The 14,219-nt window shown below is 42.3% G+C and overlaps 1 protein-coding gene across 5 annotated transcripts in view; it reads right to left on the bottom strand.

The window, feature by feature from the left end:
- Csmd2 (CUB and Sushi multiple domains 2) overlaps positions 1 to 14,219 on the bottom strand; it is a 579,269-nt gene that overhangs the window by 42,164 nt on the left and 522,886 nt on the right. For 4 of the 5 annotated variants that reach the window (XM_013519720.1, XM_005395117.2, XM_013519719.1 and 1 more), the window contains 7 exons: positions 13,323 to 13,511; positions 10,977 to 11,162; positions 9,985 to 10,179; positions 8,740 to 8,913; positions 7,047 to 7,220; positions 1,710 to 1,883; positions 99 to 287 (listed from right to left, as the gene is read on the bottom strand). In XM_013519720.1, the coding sequence (XP_013375174.1) occupies positions 99 to 287; positions 1,710 to 1,883; positions 7,047 to 7,220; positions 8,740 to 8,913; positions 9,985 to 10,179; positions 10,977 to 11,162; positions 13,323 to 13,511 (1,281 nt within the window). The remainder of the gene's footprint in view (positions 1 to 98; positions 288 to 1,709; positions 1,884 to 7,046; positions 7,221 to 8,739; positions 8,914 to 9,984; positions 10,180 to 10,976; positions 11,163 to 13,322; positions 13,512 to 14,219) is intronic. The other variant, XM_013519721.1, reaches the window with a different exon arrangement.

A 14,219-nucleotide genomic window follows, 5' to 3' on the forward strand; every position in this document is an offset into this window, starting at 1 on the left:
ACACACACACGTGAGAGCGCGCGCTTGCATGCACAGAGGGAGGATCATTCTTTGACATGGACCATCCCATCAGTCACTTCTAGTGGACGTCTACTTACAGAGACACTGAGGCCGGGGGCGGTCCCAGGTGCCATCTCCCTGGCAGCTGAGCACAGGGGTGCCCAGAAGATAGAAGCCGTGGTTGCACTGGTAAGACACCGAGGTGCCAAAGCTGAACCTGTGCGGGCCGCTGGCGTGGACCTGGCGGATGCTGTTCTCTTGGTGCCCGGGATCTGTACAGTTGATGACTGCAATTGAATAGGACAATCAGAGGCCAAAAGTTGGATAGGAGGGTTTTTCCACACTTTAAATGAGAATTCAGAATCCAAACAGGCACATGTTCCCAGCACAGCAAGATTTCCAGATCTAAGCTCTGCAATGAAGCAGATCCTGTCTGGGACAATGCACTGCTCCTGAGGCTGCTGAGTGTCTACCCAGTCTTGGTTACCAGGTCCCATGTCCAATGGGATGTCACCTTTTAAGGGAAGCCTGCCTCTGCTCTCAGACTGGCTCACCCCTCCCAACACCCCTGTACACTCAGTTCTCTTTACAAGCCAGGGCTGTGAATTGTCTCAAAACGTGTGTCCCTTGAGGACATGACTGTCTGGCCTGCTCTCTTCACAGTGTGGCACCCACCAAAAATCTCATCCCTTGTAAAACTGAGGCATCTGAGCTAACTTGAACAGCAGGAGGGCTCTTTTGCAAACTGTTTTTAATCACTTTTATGAGTATTTTAGGGAGATATTAATATCCTGGAGGATGAAATTGACTTTGAAATGCTAAAGTGTTTCCAAAAGAGCTTACTAAAAATCAGAGGGCGATTTGGGAATAATGACAGCACTATTCCTAACCCATAATATGTGCATTTGCTTTCAAAACACCACATCCATTATCTTACCTGAGTCTCATACTAATAAAATGAGGTGGGCAGGGAAGATATTTTTCCCTCTTGGATAAGCCTTTAAGGTGTAAAGTACTCTCACCTTTGATGAGCCTGCCTCAGCCTTCATTGCTTTATTTCAGTAAAAAGCCTTTCAAGGCTTTACAAACTACTTCCTAATCAGCCCAAATGGGGCCTGAATATCCTCTGCTGTTTGCTTCTTCAGTCTTTTAAGTTTCTTCTCTGTATCTCTTGTCCCCCATTCTTACCCCTTCATTTCCACCCTGAGATCCCTCTGTATTTTCATTTTTTATTACAATTCTGTTGCTTTAAATTTTTTTCATCAAGAATTGTGTTTACAAAGGAACTTTTGTGGCTATTTTGCAACTATAAAGCAAGACCAAGATGTTGCTCTTGACCTCACCGAGCAGCTACAGAAATGATACTATTTTAGATTTCTTATTTATGTGAGAAAAATAAATTTGTGTTTATACAAAAGAGAAAGGGGCTTTCAAGTGATGATGATAAATTATTTCTTTTATGAAATGTACACAAGAAAATTTGAGAGATGAAACTGAGTTTCACTTTCTTATATACCCGAATGATAAAATTTTACATAGCTCTATCTAGGGCTTGAGAAAGTTCTCAATTGTGAGCCTTCTCCGCTCCAAGTCTTCCATGTCTGAGCTAGAATAACATCTGGACTGAATTCTCTGGCTTTTGCTCCTGGGGTACAGAGCCACAGGTGGTGGATGTGGTGGGGAGGAGTGGGACAGGAATGGAGACTCACTTCTGCAGGTGGGCAGCATGTCGCTCCACTGCCCGCTGGCCAGGCACTGGGACCTAGCAGCCCCTTCAGCCACATACCCAGGGTTGCAAACAAACTTGACCACATCGTTGAGGTTAAACTGGTTGCCTTGAGTGAGACCATTGATGGGGTTGCCCGGGTGTCCACAAGTAATTGCTGTAACCAAAACAGAAGAAAAATAAGCCATCCCATTATTCCACACTCCCCCAAATTCACCCTCTCCTCCCCTGGCATGACATCTGAACTGGGTCTCAGGCTGAGTAGGACTCTGCCCCATTTGCGGGGTGGTGGGAGAGTGAGGATAAGCTTGGCAGAGTCTACACACGCACTGAAATCATGTGCAGAGTATTGGAATATACAGTATTGGGAGAGGATTCGTCACTTTCACCAGATTAGCAAAGGTCATGACACCTCCCCTGAGGTTAAAAACTATCTACCCAAAGTGACAAGGATTACAGCGTTTGAGGAATATCATCTTTTCAAGGATAGCTAGACAAAAAAGCCTGCAAAGGAAGCTGAGGAGTTGTCAGAGAAGTCATACAGCAAAGCTCAGCAGGAGGGGTGGTGTCACAGAAGCCAAGGGGAAAATGCAAGACACGTCGGATAGCCCAGATAGGTCAAGTAAGATAAAGGCAGAAAATAACCCATCAGATCCCGTAGGATCACTGGTAACCTGGAAGCATCCCCTGTCAGACTTGTGCTGTCTGCTTCCCACATGTTCCTAAGTCACAGGCCCATTTAAGGAGTGGGAGGAGCAGGAGCACTGCTGTCACCAGGTGCTATCTCCTGTCCTTGACACCAGTTCCCTACTGCTATCTGGGTCCTGAGCTGCTGTCTGTGTCAAAGCTTTGGTTGCCCCGTGCTCAATTCCTGCCCTGCAGCTTGCAGGCAATGGGGATCTCAAGGACTCTGCACCATGGCCCAGCACTGGGGCTTCGCTCTTGTTCACTGGAGGGTTTTTTCTGGCTAGAGCAGAGAAGTGGTGGGGGCAGAACTCAGACTGCAGTGGCTTTTGCTGCTAAAGAGGGAAGAAGTGGAAGCAACAAGAGCGAGCAACTTTTCCAAGAAGCACAGCCCCACAATGGTTAATTTTATGTGTCCACATGGCTAGGCCATGGTACTCAGATACATTCTTCTCTGTGTTTCTGTGAAGATATTTTTTGGATGAGACTGACATTTACATCAGAAGACTCTAAAGTAGATCAACCTCCATAATGTGGATGGGCCTCCTCCAATGAGCTGAAGGCCTCGGAACAAGTCGGACTTTCCTGGAAAAGGGGAGGGATTAGGCATCAAGAGGAGGAAAGGACCAGTCCTCCTGGGGCATGGACACTAAATGAGGGCTTGAAGACATGGCCTCGGGCCCTAAATTTCCTGCAGGTGAGATTAAAGCACACTCAGTTCACATTTATCCACAATGCCCAGCACAGTACTTGGCATCTGGCAGGTGGAAGGACATGTTTATTGAATGTGGTCTTCAAGCTGAAGGAAGCAGTGGACGGGAAGGGCAGTGGGACAGAGGAGAGTGTTTCAAATAGGCTTAACTCTTCAGTAGGCAGGAGAGAAGAGCTCCAGAACTAGGGTGGAGGAGATGATTAGCCTTGATCCAGGAGAGAGAACCTTCTGTACTGAGGAGTGGGATGCTGAGGGTGGACACAGTTAGGATAGATGTGGGCGGGGAAGCAATGCACGGGACATATGGAGGAAACACAGAGAGCTGCAAAGCAGAGTCTGGATGATACTGGAAAGCTTGAATTTATGTGTGATGGGGCCAACACAGCATCTAGCACAGAGCAATACTTATAAATCCTTGTTCTTATAATTTGCCTTCCTCTTCCAGTGAATACTCAACTCTCCGTGCTCCAGAAAATAATGGGGTATGGCATAGAAGGTCCTGGATCCTGTGATGTGACAAGGTGGCAGCATTACCACTGTCGTCATTGTCACTATGCCCCCTGGAGCAGCAGCATTCTAACCTTTTACATCTATTAATTTATGTAATGCTCACAACAGTCCCTGATGTACTTGCTTGTCAAAGATGACAAAACAAGGAGGTGGGGGAAGCTGCCTTGTCGGCAGCCAAGTAGCCACATGGTACCTGGTGGTGGAGCTGGGGTGCAAACCGGGTAGTTGAGACCCACATCTGAGTGGCTGACTCTCTACTGCACTGCCTGGCAACATGGCCCAAGCCTGAAATTGAATGTCCTTAGGCAGAGCAGACATTGTCCTTCCAGACACCAGCATTCCTCATTGTTAACACACCAGGTCTCTTCCTACACACTCGGTGCCCATTTCCTGAAGTCATTAACATTTGCATCTTCCAGCAGAACTAACATGTTTCACTTAGACACATGTGAAAGATTTACTGGATATAGACGGGTCTTGCTCTGTAAATGTAATACTTAAGAAGTCAGTAAGAGTACTTTTCACACATGTCTTATAGAGCAAGCCTCATTATTTTATTGCTATATATGAAGATGAAGAAGTAAAAGCAAAAGCCTGCCTTGTACAAAATTAAGAACAAACCTCTGCATTTCACATAAACACCCACTTTAGGGAACTTTAAAAAGTGAAGATTTTCTAAATTATTTCCAGACAACTGACGAGAATGGTAGTCACCTAAATCCCCCCAAAATGCAAATTAACAAGAACAAATCAAAATACAGAAAACTTAATCCTGCAGTATAAGACAGAGAATGCTCTCAACTTTAAATTAGCTAGAGGCAGAGAAGCAAACCATCATCCCAGGCACACTGGGCCAGAACTATTATTTCAAACTAACATCATTTCAGAAATGAAAGACGACCCAAATCTATAATCCAAAGATCCTCAGAATACATAGGGAAATTGTCTTGGAATGGTCAACTCTGAGGTGTATCTTAGTAAAATTAATTGGACTTTGAGGATAAAGAGAAAAATAATCAAGATCCCTGCAAAACCACCATATAACTTCATAAAAAGAAACTTAAGCTAATATTAAAAGTCAAATAAATAGAAACAGTAGAATGGTGGTTACCCGTGGTAGAGAAGTGGGGGACATGGGAAGATACTGGTTAAAAGGATCAAATTTGCAATTATATAGCATGAGTAAGCCTAGGGACTTAATATACAACATAACAACTACAGTTTATGATGCTGTATTATACTGAACTGACAAAGTCCTACAACAGTAGATTTCAAGCATTTTTACTGCATACACCTAAAGGCAAGCATGTGTGAAGACGGATATGTCAATTTGCTTCGCTGTAGTAAATATGTCAGTATGTATGTATACAAACCAAAACCTGTTGCACACCTTGAATATATATACAATAAGAAAAATTAAGATGCAAGATGTCCCCCACCAAGAAGTAAAATGCAAAGCAAAATAACAATATAACAGTGGAGGAACATTTTTAAAGAAAGTTAATAATTGGTGAACAAGGATTTCATGTCCAGTCCATCTGTATTTCAAATTTTAAAGTACAGGACAGTTTTACACATAGAAGAAATTGGGGGAAATTACACAAAAGATCTTAATGAAGAATCTACTGGAATCTGAGCTTGACCCTATTAAAGAGTTACTGGAAAAACTTCAGCAGCATTAGTGAGCTTTTGATATACTGAATTGTAGATCTAGGAATAAAGTGAAAATCTCTGTGTGTGTGACAGAATCATAATATTTAAACACTGTAATAAATGTTTCATGTCTTAAAAAAGTAGAAATAATCCAACTGAAAATGAAAAGGGGAGAGATGAAAGAAATGTGGAATAAGCTCATTAACTGTTGCATAACTAATATATAAAAGTCAAAGGGTGCTATTAAAATTGATAAATTAGATAATAAAATGCTTAATAAGACAAGGGTCTAATAGTATTAAATGTTGTAAGTATAAAAGTAAGCAACAGAACAAAAATCCAATGTTTCCTAAATGCAAGAAGAAATTTTTGAAACAAGCAAAGAAAACACAGCATACAAAGATATATCATAGATTTAATATTTTACGCATAATAACTATATAAAACATGACAGAATTAAGGTCAAACATATCAATATATGTGAATGAGTTTAACCTACCAAAAGAAAAATTTTCAAGTTGGCTCACCAGGCAGGGTGAAACTTACTGTGCACAAAGGAGTTGTATTTAATTTAAGAGATCCATCCCTCATTAAATAATCAAAGGTATACCACGAAAAAGGGTAAAAGTAGGATTTGTAAGCTTGATATCAAGCAAAGTGAACTCCTAGTTAAAAAATATTAAAAATAGGGCTGGGGGTATAGCTCAGCGGCACAAGTGCCTGCCCGGCAAATGTAAGGTCCTGAGTTCGATTCCCGGTACTGAAAAAAAATACGAAAAGTGATGAAAAAGGCATTTTTAAATGCTAAAAAACACACTTTGCCACAGAGATACAATAGTTATAAATATCTAGGCCCCAAATAATGTAGTGACTACCTTTCTGTATCACAAACTGCAGAAAATACAAGGAAAAGTGGAAATACACTAATAATAAAGAAAACTTAAAGATATCTTTCATAACAAAACAGGCCAAGTGGGCAAAAAATAAGAATGCAGAGGACATAGGCAATATAATTTATAAAGTATATCTTATGAATATATATATACATATATATATATAGAGAGAGAGAGTTACAGCATAATACCCTTTTTCTCAAGTGCACATGGAGTTTTCTTAATAATTGATCAAATATTAGGTCACAAAGAAACCATCAGTAAATTTTATGATGTAGAAATATTATATACTATGCTATAAAATTAGAAACAAACACAAAATAAAAGCCAAAATTAGAGATTTAAAAAAATCCTTCTACTAAAACTCTTCTAGTAGAAAAGGAAATTAGTACCAAAATTACAGAATTTCTAATAAACAATAAACATTCATTATTAGAAGGTAGGAGATATAATCAAAACAGATGATAAGATGAAATCTCAGCTTCAAGTAATTATATCATTAAAAATCAATACAAAGAAAATGATAAAAATAAGTAAATTAAAGTCTCAACTCAAAAGCTGGAAAATGAACAAAAAGTCAACAAAAGAAATTTCAGGGCTGGGGTTTTAGCTCAGTAGCACAGCACCTGCTTGGCAAGCGCAAGGTCCTGAGTTCAATTCCTAGTACCAATTAAAAAAAAAGAAATTTCAGAGAAGAACAAAGGTATAATGAATGAATGATGGAGACTGGAAAACAATAGATGTAATGATTATATCTTTGAAAAAAAAACAAACTTTCAAAACCTCTAGCTAACCTAACCAAGAGAAAAAGGGAGAAAGTTCATGTTGAGGTTGAGCCCACAACTAGGGAGAGGGCTGACATACTTACGCACACAGAAAGGGGTCTTGCCCGACCAGTGATGGTCCTGCTGGCAGATGCGCACAGACATGCCAATGAGGCGGAAGCCGGCGTTGCACTGGTACACCACACTGCCCCGGTAGTTGTAGTTCTCCCCATTGATATGTCCATTGACAATGGGTTCAGGCGTCCCACAGTGTCCAGCTTTTGTGGTAGGGTGGGGAAAGATAGTAAGTCAAAGAGAAGCTTCCAGAATGGAAGTAGTGCTTGGTTGGGGGGTGGGGTCATGGATGGTGGGGAAATGGGCAAAGTATACAACCACTTTTCACTTTCTCCATCTCTCCCTTAAAGTAGCAATCCAAGAGGGACTTCAGGAATTCTAGACATAATAGAAATGGTGTTGAGGACTTGACAATCCTCAATAACAAGGTGTATTTCAAACGGTCATTCATTTCTGAGATTTAGTCTCTGTATCTACATAAATGGGAAATTGTCATGGTTACCTGCCTCTGGGGTTGCTATGTTTTGGATAAATCCTCCAGAGGCCTAAAGGTTTGGTTCCAGTGGAGCAATTAGAAAGTGGTAGAACCTTTCAGCGGTGGGACCTAGTGGGAGAAATTAGGTCATGGTGAGGGATACACCCTTGAAGGGGTATAGGAACCCCATCCTTTCAATCTCTTTCTTTGCTTCCTGACCAGAAGGTGAGTTTTCTCCCCGCCATTCCCACTGTGATGTTCTGCCTGGCAGAGAATCAAAGGTAAGAGTGCCAAGTGACCATGAACTGAAACTTCTGAAACCATGAGCTAAAACAAACCTTTCTGTTTAATAAGTTGGTTATATCTCAGATATTTTGTCAGAATATAACAGGAACGGTCCTGTTTTTCTTATCAGCTAGCATCTACTCTACAGCAAGCAGCACAGTCTAACTAAGATTGTCAAAGCCTAGTTGTGCTGTAAACAATCATGTAAAAACATGGTTTGGCCAAATTCATCTTTCCTGTTTGAGTGGTACCTGGATGAATTATTTTTATGAAGTAAGTTTGGGAAGAGTATATTCCTGGCATTCTATTGGCTCCTTTGCCAGTTCCTTTGATTCTGTGTGGAAATAAGTGACTCTGTCCTTAATAGGGGGCTGACACAGCCATTGTTCATCCCGGATGGACCACCCCATTAGTCCATAAGTTTGTGTGGTTGAGATCCTCTTTTGGAATTGAAGATTCCCAGAAAGGAAAGACCTTGCAAAGCTCAGGTAGGGAATAGGTTAGCTATTGGGAAAGGAACATTTTTGCCTTTTATAAGCCAGTTTGTTTTTATATCCTTTCTCATTTGTTTAGTATGTATAAATGCATACACACACACACACACACACACACACATTATGTAATTTATACATATATACATATATATCTTAAAAATGCTTTACTAATATAAAATATAAAAAGTATTTTAGTTATGTTACAGGAATATGTCTCTGTAAGGTGGAGGCTGGAGCTACCTCATCATGCCAGGGCCAATGAGAAGGGCTTGTTTTCTGAGAAACCCTTGAGAGGCCTGTCTCATCAGCTGTGACGTTCCTTTCATTCTCTTGGGGGTCCCAAGAGAAGCCAGTTCAAGGTTTGAGTTGGGGGGGATGCCCAGGGGTCGGTGCTCTGAGTGCACCTTTGTGGCAGTAGGTAAAAGGGTACCGTTAAAGGTGGGCGGGCAGCCCCGGGAAGCCACTTACCCAGGCAGTGAATCTCCGAGCCACTCCAGAGCCCGTTGGCCAGGCACTCACGCACCCTGGAGCCCACCAGCGTGTACCCGGAATTGCAGGAGAAGATGGCGGTGGCCCCGTAGACAGAAAGCGTCCCGATGCGGTGCCCGCTGGGAGGCGTGGGAAGCTCGCCACAGGAGATGACTAAAGGAATCACAAAGTGCTCGGTGAGCAGGCCCCAAGAGGGGGGAATGTGCTGCCTCTGATGATCAAGGATAATGACATAGTAAATTTTAACTTCCCTCTCCTGGAACTCATGACCGGCATGTGGGCAGGGACATGGACTTGTGTGATGTGACACCTCACCAGCAGGTGTCCCTGGCAGCACCAGAGGAGCTGTGCAAATGCTTGGTTTTACTTCAGAGGCATGGTCCACAGTCTCTGGAGACAGGGCTCAAATATGTGTATTTTTAAAAAAAATCTCTCAAGCGATTGGGGCCTGCCCTATGGTTAGAAAGTGATGGCAATTCTCAGTCTCATTGTCCTCATACTCTTTCTCAACAGAGCCCTGCTGCTGGCCTCTGGCTGACGCATGAGGTGAGACCCAGTCACCCAGGCTACATAGCAGTGAGGCCGCTCCATACTTGTGACCTGCATTCTGCAGCACATATGGATACATTCCACAGTGGAGTCCACCTACCCTTCCTCCCTTTCTGCGGTGGTGGTCCTAAGAGGGCTCCCCAGTTAACCTCTGTCTCAGACTTGTTTCTCAGGGACATTGATCTTTGGAACTACACTAGAGAATCAAAGAAAACCAATTCACAATGGAGAAGAAGAGGCAGACAGACGTAGGTGGCTTGTCCCTTGTGCTCCTCTCACTCCTATAATCACCTCTATTACAGATCTTGTCACACACCACATCATTACTTCCTTGTCTCTCTGTTGCCTGAAGGCTATTAATTCCCTGCAGGCAGGAGCCACCATCTTTCACCTTCAGACTTCCACAATATCTGGCATATAGTAGGGACCTAGTGAACATGGATTAATGAAGTAGTGCATATGCATCTGAACAGCTTATTAAACGGAAGATTTTAATAAGATGACAAGATGCTAAGAAGTTCAGAGGAGCAGGAATTTTCCCAGTTTCTGATTCAAGGTGTTTCCAAAACCAGGCATACCGGGGTCCCTGGGGATACCCACTTCTCCCTATCCCCGATTCACCCCATGTATGAGATCAAGTAGGAGGCTGTGTACAAACTTCCCTCAGGGGCTTACTTTGGCAGGTGGGCATAGAGTCCCCAAGGCTCCATCTGCCATTGGCCTGACAGCGGATGACCCTTTGGCCAGTGTAGTAGTAGCCAGGGTCACAGATGAGCATCAGCTGGGCCTGGTACTGGTACTGGGTCTCAAAGATTAGTCTCCACCGGCCATGCTCCACACTGATGCTGCTGATGTCAGGACAGGTCACAGCTGGAGAGACAAAGAGCAGCGAGGGTGGTTAATTCAGTATGGAAGACACTGTAGGAGGCCAGAGATGGGCACTGGGAGACTTAATGTAGTAATGATGAATCCAAGAGTCTTTGGTCCCTTGGCAGGTCTGGTAAATAAACAATGTGGGTTGTGCGGGGATGTGACAACCTAGGACAGATTTGCCAGAACAATCTACAATAAGAGGAAGGTGGTACTCAATCAATGTTGATTATAGGATGTAGGACTCTATGTTCCATTTGGTCAGACCTTTATTTTTTGAGAGAAGTCAGAAATCTGGATTTTTATTTAAAATTTCTCAATTTTAAAATATTGAGAAGCAATTGAAAAGATATTTTATAAAGCATAGGATAAGCCAAACAAAAACTGAGGCCAATAGTTTTGGACTGAATGCTGTCCATCCAATGCGGTCCATTAGGCTGTCAATTTGTAACTCTGGCCTGAAAGTTGTCATTTCAGAGTTTTGTGACCAAGAGGCATTCATGAAAACTTTCTGACAGTTTCTCCATCTAAAAAGGAGTGGACCAGATCATTCCTAGCTTCTACGGTGGTTCATGGAAACACCTCAGGACACAGTGGTCCACCAGGGCTATGTTAGTAATTACCTAATGGGAACCCCAGCTGGTAGACGTGAACCACAACCCTTTCCCAACATCCCTCAACATCCGTGTAGATGCCCCCACCCCCATTGTTGGGCTTTTAGCTCCGTCCTGGAAGGGATATTTTCAGCTGTTTCCTCGGGCCCTCCTTATGCCCACATCCACTGCCCAAGCACTCACGGACACACAGTGGGGGGACATTGCGATTGCTCCACAGGCCTGTGTCCAGACACTCTGTGGTGGCCTCGGCGTCTGCCTGGAGGTGGTAGCCTTCACTGCAGCTGTATACAGCCTTGGTCCCCACGGTGTACTCCTTGCCAAACACCATTCCATTCTTGGGGGCATCAGGAACACCACAAGAAAGAGCTAGCAAGGAAGAAGTAATGCCATGAGCATTTCTGGTTCAAACTGTATTTTGAGAACATATTTTGATCTCTATTTTCCACCCAAGGCCCTAAAATTTTACAGTAAAAACAAATAAAAATGGAAAAACCCCTCATAATAAACAGGAAAAAGGGAGAACCATCAGCAGAGACTTCAGAAAAGATCATTTGGAAGACAGAGTAAAGATGGGAGTGTGCTGGAAAAGTAAACGGAGCTAAAAGGCTGTTGCTGAAAATATATGAGAAAGAGCCTCAGGGTGAGATCAGTTTATTTCATCCTAGCCACAGGGTACAGGCATTCAAGCATCAAGTCTCCAAACAAAATAAAGAGTGGAGTTGGCGGGAGAGAACGACCTTAAAAAAAACTACAGCTCGTAAGTTGGGTGTTGGCATCCTAGAGGAAAGCTCCTAATCCTATGGTTGAAGCCGAAAAACTTAAATCTCTCATCCAAAAGGATGCCACTCTGCATCATGCTCTCTGTCACACACTCAATTTAGCTTCTTATTCATGGGATGGGCCTAGTAAGCACAGAAACTTCACAGATTAAGAGCAAAGGTAATCTACCTTTTACTTTTGGCTAGGAAAAATCAATCTAGCCTTTACTTTTTAGATATGAACAGTCAAAGATCACTAAATATGTGAAGAAAACCAGTAGTGTCAATGTGATAAGCAAAGATAAGATTACAAATAGGGGAGAAAAGTCCCCTTAGGAAATAGGGGACTAATAATTGAGGAAAGAGAAGATATACAATCTTTGAACTTTAGTAGTGTCTTGAAGTAGAGGTCAGATGGTATTTACAAAATGTGAGCAGAGTGCTTTGAAAAAAGCACAATAAAAAGAAGACAAGAAAGAGCTCTTTCAAATGAAAAATATGATTGCTAAATATGCATCAAATAGAAGTGCTGATGATTAAAAAGTAAAGGAAACTTCCCAGGATATAGATCAAAAAGACAAGAGACTGACAATAAAAGGATTAAAAACAAAGGATCAGTCTAGAAGATTCGACATCTAATGGCTCACTGCTCCAGAAAGGGAGAAGAAAGATGGTAGATGGGATGGAATTATTGTAAATGACAATTTCCTAGAGCTAAAGAAAGACACAAATCTTTTTTATTTTTTGTTTTGTTTTTTTTTTGTTTTGGTTTTTCTCTGGTACCGGGAACTGACACAAATCTTTTTAAATGCTGTACATAATGCTAAGATTGCCACAAAAGACAATTTTCATGTGCTAGTGGTAGAAGTATAAATGAGGACAAAATTTTGAGACAGAAATAAGTATCAAAATTTTGCATACATTGTGATTCAACACTCTTATTTCTGAGAATTTATTTTAAGGAAATAAATGTTTCTAAGCATAAAATTATAGTTTACAGTAACACAAAATATAGAAATCCAAATTACTCACAATAGGATGATAACCTGAATACACCCCATAATGACACATAACCATCGCAAATAATGACAAGGAATTAGATTTAATTAGATGAAAGATGTTAACAAAATACTCAGAGTTCTATATGCTGCTTCTCCACTTTTGTATAGAAGACCAAAGGAAATGTGCTGAAATGTTAATGGCAGTGATCTCACATTGGTAGGATTACAGTTTGTTTTTACTTTGTTTTCTTTTGCATTATCTATAGCCATAGCCATCATTTTTTTTTTTTTTTCAGATTTCAGGTCTGAATATATATTACTTTAAGGGAAAAAAACACTCATAAATTATTAAAGGTCCTAATGCATGAGAACTGAGTGGTAAAGTTCAACTGTTCAATCACTTCACGTGCTGTAGGAGCCCAAGCCCAAGTCTTCTTCCCGGAGCCTTCCCTAGCTGTCTAGAAGGAAGTAGGTCCTTTCTTATCTTTGGGCGTCTATAACATTGTTTATACCTCTGACACAGCACTTTCTCACTCTGTTATTTTGCATTTTTGTGCTCACACATCCATCTTCTCATGTTCCTGAAAACACAGGCTGCTATGCATATTTGTTGGGGACACTATGGGGTCTTCAGTGTTTGCTGAAAGAGTAAATTAATTATTAAACCAGAGGAAACCCACATTTGGAAGTGATTGGCCCTGAAACAAAGTCAACATGTGTGTTGGATCCCAGCCACCTTGTGACCCCTTCTCCTACCTGCTTCTTACCTTGACAGAGAGGAATGGCCTCGCTCCACAGATGGTAGCCCTGGGGGTGCCGGGTACAAATGGCCATGCTGTGTCCCACCAAGCGGTAGCCTGAGTTGCAGCCAAAGTGGATGGAGCCACCAGGCTGGGTGCTGGTCTGGCCCAGAATGTAGCCGTGGAGTGGAGCCCTGGGCAGGCTGCAGTAGGGAGCTGAAGAAAGAGTGGCTGCTCAGGGAAGTGAGCACAGACAGGACAGACACAGTCTTTCATGACTGTTCTGCCCCTTCTTCTACCCCCATTCCTTGTCTTCACCACTGCCAGGTACTCTGCTAGTTGGGAAGGTCTGAGTGGTTGATATTGAAAATCAGCCAGTCAGTTTAGAAGGCCAAAGCACAACAAAGGATAAACAAAAGAACACAATAAAAAACAAAACAAAAAAACCCCCTGCTCCATGAAGCACTGGGTCCCCTTTTCCATCTGAAGGAAGCAGTGATTTTATGGTCCAGTTTAGGCTCTCCAACCCCTTCGGCTCATAGGCAGTCTTGGGAAGTAAAACCCCAAGGGACTGGTTCCCAAAGGCGTGACTGTAGGGATATTAGAAGGTCTGTGACATAAGTTTGTTTAGCTCGAGTTTTCTGCCCCATAAACTGGGACCCCTAGTACTTGTAGCACAGGTGTTTGGACAGTTTGGTTGTCTGTCTTCTTTTTATTGTGTAAGGCACTTGTGGCAACCCAGGATATAAATTTCTCTGCAAGGTTCATTTCCCCTCAACATATGGTTTCATTTATCTAACAAATAGATCTTGAGTGTCTATCAAATGCCAGCTGCTGTTCTAAGTTTTGGGGGAACAACAAGGAAGGAATCAGACAAAAATCCTGCCCGGAGAGAACTCACATTACAGACCCTCAAGGCAAGTT

This window comes from Chinchilla lanigera, unplaced genomic scaffold, assembly GCF_000276665.1.
Source record: "Chinchilla lanigera isolate Chin_1 unplaced genomic scaffold, ChiLan1.0 scaffold00051, whole genome shotgun sequence".
In the NCBI taxonomy this organism is placed as follows: Eukaryota; Metazoa; Chordata; class Mammalia; order Rodentia; family Chinchillidae; genus Chinchilla; species Chinchilla lanigera.